This window comes from Geospiza fortis, unplaced genomic scaffold (assembly GCF_000277835.1).
Source record: "Geospiza fortis unplaced genomic scaffold, GeoFor_1.0 scaffold162, whole genome shotgun sequence".
NCBI classification, from domain to species: domain Eukaryota; kingdom Metazoa; phylum Chordata; class Aves; order Passeriformes; family Thraupidae; genus Geospiza; species Geospiza fortis.
This window is the reverse complement of record NW_005054316.1, coordinates 3,760,388-3,778,106: the sequence shown is the minus strand read 5'-3', so window position 1 is coordinate 3,778,106 and position 17,719 is coordinate 3,760,388. Positions and strand designations below refer to the sequence as shown.

The 17,719-nt window shown below is 40.7% G+C and overlaps 1 protein-coding gene across 6 annotated transcripts in view; it reads left to right on the top strand.

The window, feature by feature from the left end:
- The window catches only part of NHSL1 (NHS like 1), a 143,393-nt gene that overhangs the window by 95,759 nt on the left and 29,915 nt on the right, over positions 1-17,719 (top strand). For all 6 annotated transcript variants that reach the window (XM_031056262.1, XM_031056261.1, XM_031056260.1 and 3 more), the window contains exon 3: positions 14,003-14,130. In XM_031056262.1, coding sequence (XP_030912122.1) covers positions 14,003-14,130 — 128 coding nt within the window. The remainder of the gene's footprint in view (positions 1-14,002; positions 14,131-17,719) is intronic.

Here is a 17,719-nt window from a genome sequence, read left to right as displayed (position 1 = left end):
GACACTGGATGACAAAAGGCACTGTATTCTGTGCAGAAAGTGGGATGAATCACTTTTGTCTCCAAAAAATGGTGACAGCAAAGGGAAACTGGAAGGAAGTAGAACTAAAGCAAATATAGTTCTTGCTTTATGCTAAGTCAGAAATGAAGCAAGTACAGCAATGGAGAAATATGAGGGCAAAGGTATTTAAATACCCCCCCGTACATTTTTGGGGTTATGAAATAATTTAAAGTTTTTAAGAATAGGTCAGACAAGCACTACTCAAAAGTCATTTGTGTATATTTAATCCTGTCTTTAGAGGAGGTTGGAAAGGAAGAAAGAACCTCTGGTGGTCCCCTTGAACCTGATAACAAAGTCATGAGGACTAAGTTAGCAGCTATTGTTCAGACCATCAAAAGACAGATTTGAAAGCTTTCCAGTCCTGATCTTGTTCACATTAGGAGAGCTGATGTTGTTGGTAGATAGCAGCTATAGCAGCTTGATTGAAGACTTTTTATTTGTTTCTACACACGTGGCTCTCCTGTAAATGGAAAAGGAGGTATAAAACTTAGGTAACAAATAGTAATTCACATGTAAAGCACATTTAAATCACCTGTCAAAGTATCAAGTGTATAAAATCTTTCAAGATAGTTCAAGCAAAGTATTTCTATCAAGATATTTTCACCCATCTAATGGTAACCAGATGGAATCCTGGCTAGTTTTTAAGACAGTGCAAGGGCAAACTGTTCTGGTATGATTTTAATAGCAAATTCTTTACAATGTGGGCCTAATAAAAAAAATCTATGGGAATAAATAAGAAGCTGTCTGTTACTTAGAATAAACTTCTAAGTACCACTGAAGAAGCAGAAGCTAATGTTGCTACTTAAATTGGTTTAAGGATAAAAAGTTAGAGATATTAAAATAATTAGTATTTAATGTGTCTTGAGAGAATTAAGTACACCATGTGCTGATCTCTGCATACTTTTTCAGGAAGCAGTGTTGTGTTTGTAGGAGGAAGAGATCTTAATTAATTTTTGTGCAGCTGATTATTTTACTTTGTATATTATATATTGGTATGTCCCCTGCTTATCAACACTATGGAAATGGATGCTGTATGTGATAGTAGATGTTGCATAGAGAGATATTTTAGGTTTTTACCTATGAACTAGGCTTTTATCCTTTTGAAATTAAGGGGAAATACTGTGCTTTTCCTTTATGAAGCTACTTTCAAGTGTAAGTGGTGAGATCTTTCATTCAAATGTGTTCATAACTGAGGTAAAGCTATTTTAGGCATGCAGGTGCTCTGCTGCCCTCTGAAGTTTTAAAATGCAGTATTGTCCAATAACCTGAATTAGAAAATGAAGTGCCTGGAACTGGAAAGTTTGTGAGGCTAGTCTGTCTATTCTTGAGACATATAACCTATGTGTAACCTGTAGTGAAATTTAGGGTTGTTATTGACTAAAACCAATGGCTTGATATATTAAATCCAGGCTGTGTTACTTCATTTTAAATGAAAGGTCTCTGTGGCTTACTGTGATGTCTAGGGAGGAAGAGTAACTTCAGCTGCACTTTGCAGTCATGGTACCATTGCATTTAAATGTTTTATGCAGTTCTTGGGTTGTGGTGATAGATACAGTATTTCTTCTTAGTGTTTTGTTTGCATTGGATAAAGCAGACCCTCGTTTTCTTTGGGGAAGGAGCCAGGACCTTGGAGTGCCTGCTGAAGCAAATGGAGTGACATGTGCATGCAAGGTGCATGTTTTCTTACCCTCAGGGCCAAGCTGCTCTGGCTGGCCTTTCCTGAAACCCTGTCCTATATGGCCTCTTCCTAAAGTTTTCACAGACACTTCATGAAAGGTGTCTCCCAAAATACAGGTGTTCAGACAGAAACAAAACAGTATTAACCACTGAGGAGTCTTAACGTGACTCTGTGCTTTGTGTCACTGTTGTGTCCTAGGAAGTCATGAAAACAGGAGATGAAGACGACAGATGGGAAGGAAGAGCTGAGGCTCTGCATGGGGCCAGGATCCTCAAATCAATCCTGTTTCTTGCTGTGTGCTCTGCTCCAAGGCTGAAGGACTACTAGACTTGGCTAGTCTCATGTTGCTAATGTTTGCTGAGTGTCTGGACTAGCCCTGAGAGTCTGGTCTGGGCAGTAGCAGAGCTGTGAGTTTGATGTTCAGAGTGCCATTGTTTGTTAAGACAGGCTGTTGTCTGGCATTGTTTCTTAAGGCAGGCTGTTGTTTGTGCCGAAGGGCCCAGTGCTACATACTGCAGTGTTTTTTCTGTGGTATTCTTGGTCCATAAGGCTGAGAGGTTCAGTGGGGAGGGTAGCACTGTAAAACAGCTCCCATCCCTGCATTGACAGATCTGGCTCCTTGCATGGTCCTGTTTGAGGAACCAGTATCTGAGGAACTCTCTGAAGTGCAGTGGTCTTACGGTAGACGCAGATAGAACAGCTGCAGTACATAGCAATGACACAAATATTTGGCAGTAAAAGTAAATTGAGACTAATCCTCATTTTGTGAAGTGTGTTAGACTCTAAAATTGACCAGCAATAAGGCATGAAGCATGAAGATGGGGAGGAGACGCAGCGCTGTTCTCAGTGTTGCTTTACTTAACTGCTTGGGGTGTATTTTAAGTGAGCCTGTTTGCCTTCTGAGCAGGTTTGTGACAACACAAGTTGTAACAAGTGTGTTACAGGTGGAGGTCCAATGTCCTAAAAGGAAAGCCTAAAGTTTAATCTGGAATGCATTGGCTTTGGATAATCTTGCAAGCTACGATGGAGAGAAGGAAGAGAAAAAAGAATTCTTATCATGTACCTGAACTCTGAGTTCCTATTATTTTTGAACTCTTCTAAATTCTCCCTCAATTGTGGATATATGTCAGTTGCAATGATGGGAACCAGAGCAGGGCATGTATAGTGGAATTTCCAAGGGGCACTTTTCTTCCAGTTCCTGCAATTAGCAATGTAGAGCACTTTTGATTAAAAAAAAATAAATGGGGGAATGCAATCTCCACTGCTGTGTGTTGTCATTTTTTCATGAGGTGTGAGACAACAGGCATAAAGGACAGGGATGGAATAACTGTATTAATGTTAAAGGTCAGACACAGCTAGACTGAAAAGATACCAGGCTGTTAGGAGATATCCAGCTCCTGAAGAGTGTTGTGGACACTCTCTGCACTGTTGAAGTTGCAGATGAGGGCAACTCGTCTTGTCACACACTTGCTGGTCTTTGCCCAGACTGGTTGTCCTTTCCAGCAGATAACAAGGTGTCGGGTATGTACTGAGGAAGGTGTTGCTGTAAGTAGTGGGAACAGTCCACACTCTGACTTTCATACCCCTTTTCAGTCTGTAACTGCTGAAACTTCCCGCACAACTGCCTGTACTTTGTGCCCTCCCCCCAGGGTAATTGTGTTGATTCAGGCTATGTACATAATATAGGGCTCGTTGTTCCAATGCCTGCGATGATTCATTTATTATCTCATCTTCAGAAGAGCTGGATTAGGCTGACTCTAGCTTCTGTTTAGCTTTGTTGGCCAAATTCAAGGAATGTATTTAAGCAGCAGTGATTGAAACACTTGATTTGTTTTCCAGAAGACATCTGGTTAGCATTGTCAAATAAAACAGGATTTAAGTAGTTAGTCATAAAGCCTCTATTATGTCTTTCTTCAAGACCCTCCAGACAGGTATGTATTTAGCCTTTGTTTTCTCAGTGCATCTGGCAGATCACTGTTCAGATGAGCAATATTAGGGTCAGACCTACTAGTCGATAATCCTCCTGAGAAGATTATGGACTTAAAATAATCTTATGTTTCATTAAAGAGCTGCAAAATAAGGAGAAACCGCTTCATATTGATAATAGCTCTGGTTCAGGTTCAGAGAGATGTCAAGATGTAAACTCCCTACCAACTGGAAACTTTAATGAAGTACAAGGCCATTAAAGGCTAGGAATAGACCATATGTTCCTGAAAGGCCGTGGAGCTATAAAATAAAAAAAATAGAAATCAACCTATTTTTCATTATTTTGGTTTCAGTTGTCACGTTACTATCAGAGCTTCTGCTCATGTATCCTGCTTTTTTTACTGTTACTGAATTAATTCACTGCACATCTGTTGATGGTTTTGGCCAAGTTCCATACTCCAACTGCCCTTTCTAATAAGGAATTTCAAAAAGGAAATACCCAAATGAAACAAAACAGAACTTGACCAAGAGGCTGCGCTGCATGTGTGTGAAAGCTGGTCTTGTGCTGCAAAATTGAGCTACTTGGAAGCATCTAGGTGGCCTGTTTTTAGGTTTCGTTTATATAGTGCAGTGCTGAGTGTAAAAACATAAAGAGTGGTTGTATGTAGATTGCATGATACACATGAGCAGTGAAAGCAATTCCAGTGAAAGGGCTTAAAGAAGATAACATTTGTTTCAAAATAATACAGGGTTTTTTCCTAAACTAGATGAATGTGTTTTTTTAGGCAGCTATACCTGACGGATTGTTGAACCCATTTTAGATCCATGCCTTTAGTAAAAAGAATAAATTGAAGCTGTTAACTCTCTGTAGCAGTTATTTAAGTACTAGGTAAAGCAACTTCCATGACAAGGAATATTGAACTTTCAGTTGTTTTCCTTTTTGCTTTTCTTCCTCCTTACTCTCTTAGATTTAGGATGTTATGTGCTTGTTGCCAGTGTTTGAGATAGCTTTACATTTAAAATGTCCTAGGAGAAAAAACAGTGAAAAATTCCTTCATATTTTTACATTTGCTCTGTTCAGTTGTCTAAGAAACAGCAAATATCCATAAAAAACACTAGAGAAAAAGCAGGGAGTGTTATTTTAATGCAAGCATCAAAGATAGAAAAGGAAGCAAATACACTGTTACACTTCAGACATCTTGTCACCACTAAATGCAGTCGTATAAGGCACTTGCAGAAATTCAAATTAACTCGAGACAAACAGTGATAATTATTTTGAGCACTCCCTAGTGACAGCTTGTTAACAAATATAATTTGTCATGGCTGTTGCATTTTGGTGCCATTAGAAAGGGTTTCTCTATCGCTAAATCATACAGATCACCTGGGGAATTAAAGGTTGGTATTAAATGTATTTGTTTTTTAAAAGCTCCAAGAAAGAAGGGAAAGATCAACGTGTTTGCATTTACTTGACCCTGTTAATAGTATTTTGACATTTAAGAGTTCATTTTAATTTGGATCCTTCTTAAACACTTGCATCTGATTTAGACCCTTGAAAAATAAATCTGTGCAATTACTTTCCTGTAATGTTGCACTTCCATGCCCCATCCTTGTGCTGCTTTAAGTGTTTGCACAGCTGAGCCCTGAAGCTACTTGGAAGGGTGGGATTCCTGGCCCCACAGGCCTCCAGTTACATGGCAGGACATGCTTCCCAACATTTGTGTGTGTGGGGAAATAGACCTAACATTAATACATTTGTTCACTTTCAGTAAGACTTCTTGGAAAGTCACTGTGTAACATTCTTCTCTGTCACAGTCCAGCAGCCCTGTGTTCGCATTACCTTCATCCCGCTGGAGCCCAGGACATCTTTGTTTCTGGGTATCTCTGGACAGCATCTGTCCTTAAAAGCTACCTGTGTGGCTGGGCATGGCTACTTACTCATGAGAGAGAATATGCAAAATAGTCTTTTAAAAAGTCTCATGGATCTTTCAAGTTCTTACTCATCAAGTAAGACATCTTTGAAGAAAACAACTAAGTTTTGCTGGCAATCTTTCTGTTTGTTTGGCCGCTTGCCACTTGAAATGGTGCTTGTGGAAGAAATATGTTGGTATCGGTGTTCAGTCTCTGGATTTGTTTTGGGCTTTTCTGATAAAAGATACAGAAATATCAGTATAAAACAGCATTCTGGGGCAAAGGGTGGGAATAATAAGGAAGTTGGCTGGATTGACAAAGGCTGGTACTAGCCAGAGCACCTAATTGAGCTGTTGAGCAGGAGTTTTTTCAGCTGGGTGGCAACAGTACTCCATCTCTTGAAATCCCTGACCCATTTAACTGGGAGTCTGAACAAAATGGTGCCCTGAATATATCACAGCTGAAGTTCATGAACTTGCTTTGCAGTCAGCATTGGTTACAGTTCAGTGGTTGCACAAGTGCATCATTGCTGTGGCTTTACAACATATTTTAAAGCTTTGATATAGAAGCAGTCTCTGTGATAGTCAAGTTCTGCAGATGATATGGGGATTTATACATTTAAAGAAAATGGGACATGATGCAAGCTGAGTGAATTTTTGGGAGGAATGTAAAGTGGTAGAGGCAAGCTGTCTGCTGCATATTTAGATCCAGGGACAAAAATAGGTGCTGTATTGGAGTTAAATTGAGCTGCTTTTTTTGAAGTCATGTTTAACTTGAGATATTTGTGAGAAACAAGATTGCCTTTGTACAGCTGAGATTTTATATAGCCTCTCTCATCTACACACAGAGAACTCTGCATTCTTAACCCCAGTTTACAAATGAGGGAACCATAAAGAGGCACAGAGTGAAAGGTAGTAATTTCAGTTAGATTTACTAACCAAAGAAACCTTTGAACTAAGCTGTCTGTTTTAATTACAATCCCAGGCATAATAATTCTCAACAAGCTCTTTATCTTGAAAAGTTACCTCCCTGAAATTCCCCAGTTAACTGCATAGTCGAATGTTACCTTGGTTTTATCCACATCTTACCACAGTGCTGTGAGTAAGCAGAAAGGCAGCCATGCCCTTTGAAGAGGTCCTGGTTCAGTGCTCAGGGTGTGTGTTGGTACTAAGCGCCACACCATACGACAGTCCCAAACAAAGCACCACTCTGGCTTTTACAGGGGACAGCCTTTTGCTTAGTGTTCTGAGACCATTAGGAAGCTGGAGATTAGCCTGTGCCCACCTCATCTGTAAAAAACTTAAATTTGTATGTAAATGAAAAATACTTTTAACTTGCAAAAGCATATCATCCATAGAGCCCTTTTGGGTTCTCTTGCCCCTCATGAGAAGGCCTTGCAGCATTGGACCCAGCACCAGCCATTACTGGCATCGTGATGATGAGAGTTAAGGCATCTCAAGTTCTTCCTTAGTTGGCTTTATCCTGAGACGCTTTTCTGGGTATTCATACCTGTTTGGACTCTGAATTTAGAAGGCACATACGTGAAATTTATCTCATGCCTTGTCTGACTGCAGGAAGTAAGCCCTTGACTGGATCTAACCCAACGTGATTTGCTCAGATGCAGCAATGCTGGCTCAGAAATCCTGGTCTTCGACACCCACACCTGTCTGTCACAAGCCCACAAGATTTTAGTTGTCTCAACTCAACTGGAAAAACAAATTCAAAGTTTCTAGCAAGTAAATTAAAATTATATGCAGTTACTTACCAGTCGTGAAAGTAATTTCTTTTAAAACCAAAAGTATTGATACTTTCATTATTAACATGCAGTGTCACCTGTAAAGTAAGAGGTAATTTTAAACAGTTTGAGTTTACAAGACAAATGTATACTGTACTACAGTTTGTCTGGTTTTAGGTGAAATTTTGAAAGGCTACTTGTAAGACAGTGTTTGTAGTTGTGAATTAGGGAGGAACATGGTTTGGGGATATTTACAGAAGAATTTAACTACAGTGTTTGAAGACTGAAAAAAAAAAGGTTTCTGATCCTGGGGAGTAGAGTGGTTTTCCAGTGATATGTGCAGTGAATGGATAAATGTGTTTTAATATACTAGTCAGCAGATTTATTTCTCTAGTTGACAGTTTAGATGACTTGAGCAGTTAATAGCCTCTCCACTGTAAGAAAAAGAAAAAAGAAAAAGAAAAATACAAGTTACAACATGAAAGGCTCTGCCAAGAAGTCACCCAGACTTCAGCTGAGATAGTTTTTTAAGCATGCAGATGAAGCTGTCAGCTTGTCACATGTCCCTTCTTGCTGACAAGGAGACAGCAAGAGGTGATATAAAAGTAATTGATGCGTGTGCTGGTCTTTCCCCTTTCTACGTCTGTACCTAGGAGTTTTTGTTCAGCAGCTAAGCCAGGCAGGCAGTGCATCTGCTCCTGGTCCAACTTAGGAGTTATTTTAATCTCTTTGGATTTTAGCAGTTAGTCTTGAGCTCCAGGTCCTGTTCTTGCCTACAGGACAAATTAGATGTTTCCAGGATATGATTTTCCTGTCTTTTCATTGCTTGACCCATGCAATTGGATGGGTAGTTATTTGAAACTAATTGGAGCTATTAAGATGTCTGAATAACTTTGATGCCAAGTTTCTAAGTTTATACTAGTCAATATCATGGTACTTAAATTCTTTAACTAGTGCCTTTGCTGGTTACTAATAAGTATTTAAAAATGTGGATTTTAGTGTTTTAATATTAGCCTCTTCAATATATGCCTGTGAGAGTGTTCCTGAGTGTGTACATGTGGATGTAGACAGCTACAGAGCTTAAGGCCTGATCCTGCAGCAGTCATGTGAGCAGTGTTTGCTTACAGGAGTAATCAGAGTAATCTCATTAGGGCTAATTTAATGAGTGATGGGTGCATTTTCAGGCCTGAGATGTGAAGGACTGGTCCAGGATGGTGGCATGAAGCTGTGGCTCTGTGCTCTTGCTGGGGCTTTGCCTTAGGGAGAGGTCTCAGGCTCAGACGGGCTCTAGCTGTGGAAGCCGGCACCTGGAGACTTTTCTCCCTGCAGACAGGTACATATGGGGCACACTAACACTGACAGGCAAAATAATTGTTTTAGGAAGAGACTTGTTATAAATAACACTTTTGCACAGTTCATTTACAATAAGGAAAATACAAAGCCCAACTTCTGAAAATAACTGAATCCATGTCGCTCTGACCAGTTCTGCTTCTGACAGGGTAATGCATTTTCCTTCATAAAAACTCAAGATATGGCAACAAGTTTTATGGGTAGGAAGCTCAGTAGGTACAAAATGTTACCAAAGTTGGTTAAAGGAGAGGAAAAGAGCCAGTGCATCCAGTCCCCTCCCAGCAAACCCAGCCTTCCATCTGTCGTGGCACGGTGTGGCGTGTAGGTCTGACAAGGTAAACATTAATCCTGCTTTACCATGGTAATTCCATGTCAGACGAATTACTGAGGTATCAGTGCTGTGCCTTCTGTTCACTCCCGTGATTTGTGCCTCAAATTACCATGCAAGAATATGATTTCAGTTGTTGGAAAAGCAGGAAATTGCCTCTGTGTTTGAGACTTGTGTGTGTTACTGACTCAGGGACACATACAAGTTCCTAGTATGTAATAGATCTGGGCTGAGAGGCCTCGGAGGTATTTTCATGCACTTGGCCTGACAGTATGTCACAAAGGCTGTAAGCTTTTATATGGAGAGGTGGAGTTATTCACAACAGTGCTGAATTCAGTGCCATGGCTCAAAACTCTGGTGCAGAATTGCATATGGCTGGTGGAGGCTTTGCTCTCAGTTTGCTGCGGCAGGTACCTGCCTGTTCCCCAGCTTATTTAGCAGGAGGGAAGAGAGCAGAGATGAGCACAGGACATTCCCCAGCACGCTTCTGTCTGATGCCAAGATTTAGCAAAGGCTGCAATACTGCCATCCTAAGGAAATATATTAGTATCTGTGTATATAGCAGAGACTTGGGCATGATTGTATTGGCCGCTGACAGCTTTAACACATTTGCTTTGGTTGTGTCTCCCAAAGCCTGTTCTAATAACTGTGGAAGTGATGAAGGGGCCCTTAAAAGGGCTTCGACTGCATTTCCCATGCACTTTCTTCATGCTTAACAAAAACCACCCTGTGAACAGCAAAACACAAGGAAAATTTTCAGGAAATATTTCATTTTTTAGGAAGGGTTTCACTTGTACCACGTAAGTGGAAAGAAATTACTATATGATCTAATGGCAGTAATTTTTGAGCAATACTTCTAATACAGAGGAGGTTCTGAAATTTAATGTATTACTAGTATAGAAGGAAAACAAGAACTAATGTATGGTTTTACCCAGCCAGAAAAGCACTTGCCCGGCAGCAGAAGGTGACAAGCAATGTCCCTGTGCACTTAGCTCCAGAAGCAATCAGTCAGGAGATGAAAGGGAGGGAGGTAGCTTCAGACTTTCGAGTTGTGGCAGTACCCTGTGCAGCCACCAACTGCAATTGCCAAGGCACTAACACTTTCCTGATTTACCTGGAATTAATTTTTGTGTGAGCAAAATTGCTTCATCTGGGGCATAATCATATTGTTGCAATTTCAGATCAGATTCATGTGAAAATGATGACTTGGAGCTTTCCTGCAGCATGTGCTGCAGATTTGGGCTGGTGAGCACACCCTCAGGAGCAGGTGTTTGTGTCCTGCCTGATGCAGTGTCCTGGGATTCCACCTGGCAGTTCTTCGGTGGAAATATGGAAACGCTGCGCACGGTTTTGAGTGTTGTATAATGTGGGAAATGGCAGCCAAGAGAGTGTGTGTCCCCGATTCAACTGGTGCTAATGTATTGTCATTCTTTAAAATGGAGATTTTTAATAACTGGAACTGGATGGATCCTTCTGTTACCTTGTCAGCTTCAGTACAGACATCTCTGAAATAACATGCATAACTGTAAGAACTTTTTCACTTAGTGTATAGCGCTCTTCTCTGTTTCGGGCTGTCAGACTAGCACAATGTATTGCTCCTTTGGGAAGAAGGGAGGCTTTCCAAGTATCTGGAGTATTTCCTAGAGTAAGTATTTCTAGCTTCTTCATTGTTTTTTTTTTTAACAAAAAGAAAACCCCTATATCTGAAAAATATGAACCTCATTGCTTACAGAACACCGTGTGCACCTCTAATAAGAGTAAGGAGATGGAGGGGAGGAGCCTCTAGCTAGAACAGTTTTTAGACAGCATTTGCCACCCTTGGTTTGGCAGCGACAGTACCTTCAGTCAGGTGCAATGTGTGACCTTGTGTTGCACTTGTAGGCTGTTGCAACATGAAGTAAACCATGTCTGCCTAAAGCCTCTGGTGAGGTTTGTTGGCCTTGGGTGCCATCCACAGTGTGTTTCCTACTGTGCTGCAATATGTACAGTTACAGTACATAACTAGAAAAGCTGTTCTTAGGGGCAAACCACCTTTTTCTTGGTTGCACCTAGCAGTTTTTGGCAGTTTTGGCTTCATCAGCAATGTTGCTGCAATAACTTCTGAAGTTACATGGATTTTGTGTTGTGGGCAGTGGGATTTGTGAGCTTGATAAGCTGACAGGTTGTTATTGGCAGTCCACTTGAACTTCTGATGGACTTGAGACCTTTAGCATTGATTTCCTTAAGTTTTTGGAGTTTTCTGGGCTTCGTGAGGTGCACTATTCATCATCTTCACCTTCTTGGTTAGGAAAATAAATAAGGTCAAGCAGTTAATACTAGAGCATTCATCTATCATGCTCCAGAAGAGCCTGCCGCCTCTGGAAGAGTCCTGTGACCACTGTGACTCCATGGGAAGCCCACACTGGATCAGGCTCCTTACAGGCCCTGGGAATCCATGGATAGAGAAGCCCAAGCAAGAGCAGATCTGCTGCAGGACTTCTGACCCTGTGGGGAACCCCCACTGAAGCAGACTGTTCCTGAAGGACTGCACCATGGGAGAACCAGTGCTGGAGCAGTTTGTAAAGAATTGTAGCTCATGGGAAGGGCTCACATTGGAGAGTTTTTAGAGGACTGTCTCCCAAGGGAGGAACTCCACACTGAAGCAGGAGAATTACCTCCCTGAGGAGGAAGTAGCAGCAGGAACAACATGATCAACTGACCATAACCCCTATTCCCCATCTCCCTGCACTGCTGAGTGGGGAGGAGGTAGAAAATTAGGAAAAAAGTTAAGCGTGGGAATGAGGGGAGGAGTGGGTGGAGTGGTTTTTTTCAGATTTGCTTTACTTCTCATTATCATGCTCTTATTTTGATTGGTAATAAATTCAACTAAGTCTCCTAAATCAAGACTGTTTTGCCTGTGGTTTTAGCTGGTGAGTGATCTCTCCCTGTCCTTTTCTCAGCTCATGAGTCTTTTATTATATTTTCTCTCTCCTGCCCAGCTCTCTTCAGAGGAAAAGAGTGATAGAGCAGTTTTGGCAGGCATCTGGCATCTAGCCCAGGTCAGACCACCACAGGATTTTTTTGGGGGCATGCCATGATGTCTGATGTCAGAGAGTCTCAGGAGTGGCCAGCAAAGACCCTAAGCCTTAGTCCAAAAATGTGAGGAAAAATAACTGCATTCTTGTGCACCCCTTAGGTTGTATTCACGTTTGTTGGCAGTGATTAATGATTCCTCTGAAGGTAAAAGTTGCAGTGTCTAAGTTGACAACTTTGCGTGTTAACCGTGCTACAAGTTGATGCAAGTCTTTGGGCTGTCTTGCTCTGCCACAGTCCGCTTAGCCTGTTCATTTGTAGCTGAAACCAACAAACAACCCATCAGGGTGCTCACATCTGTGAGTGTTATGTGCTGGATCTGGCTGGATCCAGTACCAGATTTGGAACAGCGGTGGAGGAATTTGCTTTGCTGTGGTTGCTGACAGTCATTTTTCAGCCCCCTCCTGAAGTACAGCAACAGTTTGCCAGATGTGCACAATGTTAGCATGCTCACACATGTGGAACAGGTGTAAACAGGGTTTCCAGCCCTCTGATCCTGAGTTACAGCCATTGATTTGGATCTCAAAACCCACACTGCTGCTGTTGGTCCTTGAATTGAGAGAGAAGGAAAGGTTCCTGCCATACTGCCCTTTTGGGCACATTAGGGATACATAGGCAAGGACATATGTCCTGCACCAATGGAAGTGGCTGGTTGTCCGAGTGTAAGCTTGCCTCCTCAGTGTCCATGTGCAGATACAGGAGAGTCCTTGTTGATCCTCACAGATCTGTGGTTGCTGTAGGTCAGTTAACCTGTCAGCACAAGTCCTCCAGACCTCAGTCTCAGAAGCATCTGGGCATAACAGAGGACATGTATGCTGGAGCTGCACATTGTAACTCCACCTAATCATTTGCCAGGCAAAAGCCTCTCTAAAACCTTGCCCTTGGTATAAGCACTGCATCTTTTCTATTTTAAGGAGTATTCAGAAGATCAGGATAGGCAGACAGATAATATAATCACAGAAAGGCCTTCTCCAGCTAGTGATGATAGAAGTGCTTTGTGTTGTGATAATGCCTATGTATTGTGCAGAAATTTCAGTTCATTAAATGGAAATACACCAAATACTTAATTTTTCTCTTGCTTTCATAATCTTTCAGCAGATTCAGATATCTGTATTTGAAAGTGTAAAGCTAACTGGTTGAATTAGTTTAGTTGCTGCATCTTGAACATTTAATTTTTCCTTATGCTCTGGCGTCTGTTATTCTTTAGCACAATCACACTGAATATCAATTAGGAGACAGGAGGATGATTGTGGAAAACTTGGTGAGGGGGATGCTATGCTGACTGGAATTTTGGCTGTTGTGAGTGGGGATGCATGTCTGCTCTGAATGCTTTCTGAACTTTAGAAACTCTGTAGTATTGAACTGCGTGTGCTCTGCAGCAACACAAGATTTTGAGATCCCAGTGATTTGCATTCCTCTCTCCAAAATCACAGTAAATGGTCTCTTTCACGGACAGGAAGACAAGACAAGTGGTCAGTGCCAAAGTTATTTAGCAGATGGTGCTTGAGCAGTGAGCAACATCATCATCATTTCAAGTGTAAGGCACATAATGGATGTCTACCGGCCTGGCAGATGAGACCCCTGGAGTTACTCGCATGCATCCGTCTCCCATCCTGAGAGATGCTGCCATCTGTCAAGACACTGAGCCAGGCCTCACTTAAATAAATAAAGAAATCTCTTTCCCCCTTCTTTCCGAAGCACTTGCCATCGCCTGGGTTAATACGCTCTGTGTGGGCTTACGTATGTCACACATGTGAGGGAGGAGGAAACATAGGAACAAATATGAGGGACGCGCCCTTGGGTTCTGTCGCTTGGGGCAGGCAATGTTAATGCATGGTAAACCTTTTCAGAAAAACATTCAGTACTTATAAGCCATTGAACACCAAGCATAAGCAGTAATGGCTCTTGCTGTCATTTAACCTCCTGTTTCTCTTCCTTTTGGCAGAGTGTGACAAGCTGCGGCGGGATGGCTACCGGAGCTCGCAGTATTACTCTCAGGGCCCCACCTTCTCCTCATCCTCCAGTGCAATCTGTGGAAGTTACCAGGATGATTATGAAGAAATTGAACAAAAGGTAATGGTAAGGGGAAAAGCGCTGGAAAAATACTTGTGTGGTGCAGTTTAATTGCCTGCCATAACACTGCTCAGCTAAGGCAGGATTTTTAGAGGATCACAAAGATGTTTTATTTCTTTGAATTGCCGTGACAGTAGTTCATCTGACTTTCATAGTGTCTCAAAACTCCCAGTTTTACCCATGCAGTGATACACAGCTCCCACTGGCATGTTCAGAGTGTGAAAGAAGGGGTTTGGTAATGTTCTGGAGGGAAGACCCCAGCAAGGGTAGCTGCTAAGTTGCAGGAAGAGCTATTCAGCAGCCATCAGCATACTTGAATTGTAACCTGGATAAGTGCACACTTCGAATTGCTAATGGAGGTGGTTATTCATTTAGGTAGGGGCTTTGTCCTAATGCATCACAACTGTTTGGTAAAGGCATCCAGAAAATGAAGATTGTCCACTAAGTTGGGTTTATTGCCTTTCTTTGAGTTTTCTTCATGATTTTCATGCTTATATCCCCACATCTCAACTCTTAGAATCTAGAAATAAATAAAATAAAGAGAAGGAACAGTTGATCACAAGTTTTAAGGAAGTTATGAAGCCATATTGCTTTGTACATCAATTTATATGGATTTCAATTACAGAACTAGTAAGTTGTGTTACTGTTCTGAAGAAGAAAAGTTCTGCTCTCCTGCCTTTGTCTGTTGTGCCTGTAGGCTCTGAAGGAAAAGCTGACTGTGGTGTAGTGGTTTAGGATGTTACTGCTGGGGTGTGTGCCTGCCTGAAACTGAAATGCCAGAGCTCCTAGCATTTTCAAGATAGATATTCTAGAATACTTAGCCAAAAACAGCTCTTGCTTCAAGAGTGGGAGGATATCCTTGATTGTAACACAGTTTAATTTCTTTGAATTGTTACTAAACCATATGTCCCTCTGGTAGTATGGACCAAATAACTTTTATCAGCAAAATGTGCAGACCCTGAAAATGCACTTTAATAGGTACAGTGTTTTGAGTTTTATCCTGCATGGGTTTTAGTCACATAATAAGAGGTATTGTGGAATATGTAGAGTCTCTTGTCCAGGTGGTGATTGCATTTTATCTGGTATTGGCAGGGAATGTCAGAGCATCTTGTTTAGCTGTGTGTGGTATGTAGTGGCAGTGAGCCGAGAATGTAAAGCACATTCATACTGTGGAATACATTATAATGGTAATTTGCAAAACCGTGCTGAGATCATTGGAATTATGATTTCCAATGGGGAAAGTATTAACACCTTGTTTGTTGCTATTAATGTACTGCACATAAAAGCTTACATACATGCCATCGACTTGTCCTGGCCAGTGCTGTGCAGCATATAACCATCTGCACATGTAAAACGAAAGTAACATTTAAAAATATAAATACACTTTTCTTTAAACAATTTGCATGAAAATATATAAGCATGGGTGGGGATTCTTGGAGACTGAGAGCTGTCATCCTTTCTTGGTTAAGGGTTTTTTGAGTGTTAACATAATGTGTTACTAACAATTTCTGTGCATTCTGGAGAAAATTAATGCAACTAAGTATGCTTTAAATATAGGATAGCACTTCCATTTCAAATTGGAATAGGTTCCTTTAAATATTGTAGCTGAAAGGATGATTCAGAGCTGTGGAGAAAGATAGCTGGCAAACTGACAGTCTTGGCTGTTACTGATTATCTGAGAACCTAGCCTTAACCCTGCCACTCTTATTTCCAGCTCACAAAGATATAAATTTCTTGTAAATTGTAGCGTGATTCTCCATTAATATTGTATAACTTTCTTTTGTAGAATTTTTTGACCAGTATCTCTGTTTAATTGGCACTTTATTTTTTCTAATGCTGTAAATGTTTAATGTTTCTTTAGAAGATTGTTTACTTTCTTTAGAATGTTTACGACAACAAATTTCTGATCTTGAATTATTATCCTACTGGTAAAGAGCCAAGTAATTCTACTAAGTCTTATGCCTTGAGGGGGTCATATTTCAGCTGTCAGGAGAGTTCTTCAGTAACAGTGTGGAACTGGGGTCGCCAAAAATCCTGTGATTCAAAATGTGAACTCCTTATCACTAGATGAAAGCTTTGTTGTCTATTCAAAGCAAAAAAAGCCAACATTTAAATTCTGTGTATGCAGTATTTAATAATTGAAATTTGAGAACAGCGAAATAATGTGTGTGGATGGATACCTCTTTACTGTTCACAAACTTCTTGGTTGATATAATTGCCAACTTACAGCAAAAAAGAGTGGGTGATATCACAAAGGAAACCAGCTTTCCCTGTTATTTTTAGTCTGCTTCTAAAAATAAAAACCATAGCCAGATATTCTGCTTATTTGTCTACAATGGAGACAATATGGAACCATTGTTAGGTGTCGATCCACAAGCATTTTCAGGTTTTGTGGAGGTGGATGTCTGTCAGCAGAGGGTAATAGTCACACCACCAAGGACGTTGGTTCAGCAATGTCTAGCAATGTCTTAGCAAATAAGATAAGCAGAACATGTGCCGTTCCAAAGGAAAACCACTAAGGAGAAGCAGGCCCAACTCAAAAATGAATGAACAAAATTAAAAAACATAGAAAGCTGTAGTCTCTGAGTGGAAGTTGATATAAAATAAAGTGTTTGGATCTGCCCTTTTAATGTTGATTCTTACAAGTTAGATTAATGGAGCACAGGCCAAGCTCCACTGTAGTACTGATCCTAATTGAGTTTGTTGGTGATTAAATTGGTTTACCTGGATTTTACATCTCAATACTGTGACCAGTCTTCTCCTTTCTTGTATCTTACATGTTGGTGACACAACTTGGGAGCTATTCCTGTCTTTCAGTATGACTCTGTTTTACCAGTGTGAAGGATGTTTCGGAATGTCACGTTCAAACTCCGCTTCTCCTTATGTTCTGAAATGTATGCATGTGTATATTAACTGTATTTGTCTTTTGTGTGTTTTTTTTCTTACTCTTTTTTCTTCCCTTTTTACCACTCATTCTCTTTGTTTCTTTTTGCCTCACTCAACAGTCTAGTCTGTTAGACTGCATCTCTCAGTCTTGCATTAGCGCCTGCTGTAACTTGGTTCCCTGGAAAAACAAGGTACTTTGCGCACAAGTGGGACCATCCAGCTGCCATACCTGCAGCTTGATGTTACCTGTAGTATTTAGCATATATGCAATCTTTTTCTGCTCTTAGCCTTGAGTCGTTACCTGCTGGTTTTTTCTGCTTAGAAAAAAAAAACAATTAAAAAAAGAAGAATCCCATTCCGGGTTTGCTTCTTCTGTGTTCCTCTGTACTCCTTTTTGTCTGCAGTACAGTATCCTGTATTTACTTGGTTCGCAGAGTTTTTTATTCCCTTTTTTGTCTATTAACATTTGTCTCCTTTGAAACCCCTCCCCAAATGGACATTGTGTTTTATTTAATTGGCTGCTTCATTGGCTTTTAATTAGCCAAGGAAAAACTCTACTAATTTGGAGGAATGTGTCTTTCTTGAATGATAAATGTGAACTACAGAGAATACCTGCTCCCAAGCATGCAGTATTGCATATATAATTTCTTTATTACATTTATGAGAATGTTTGTGCACCCAAAACTCATGGTGTTTTTCCCTA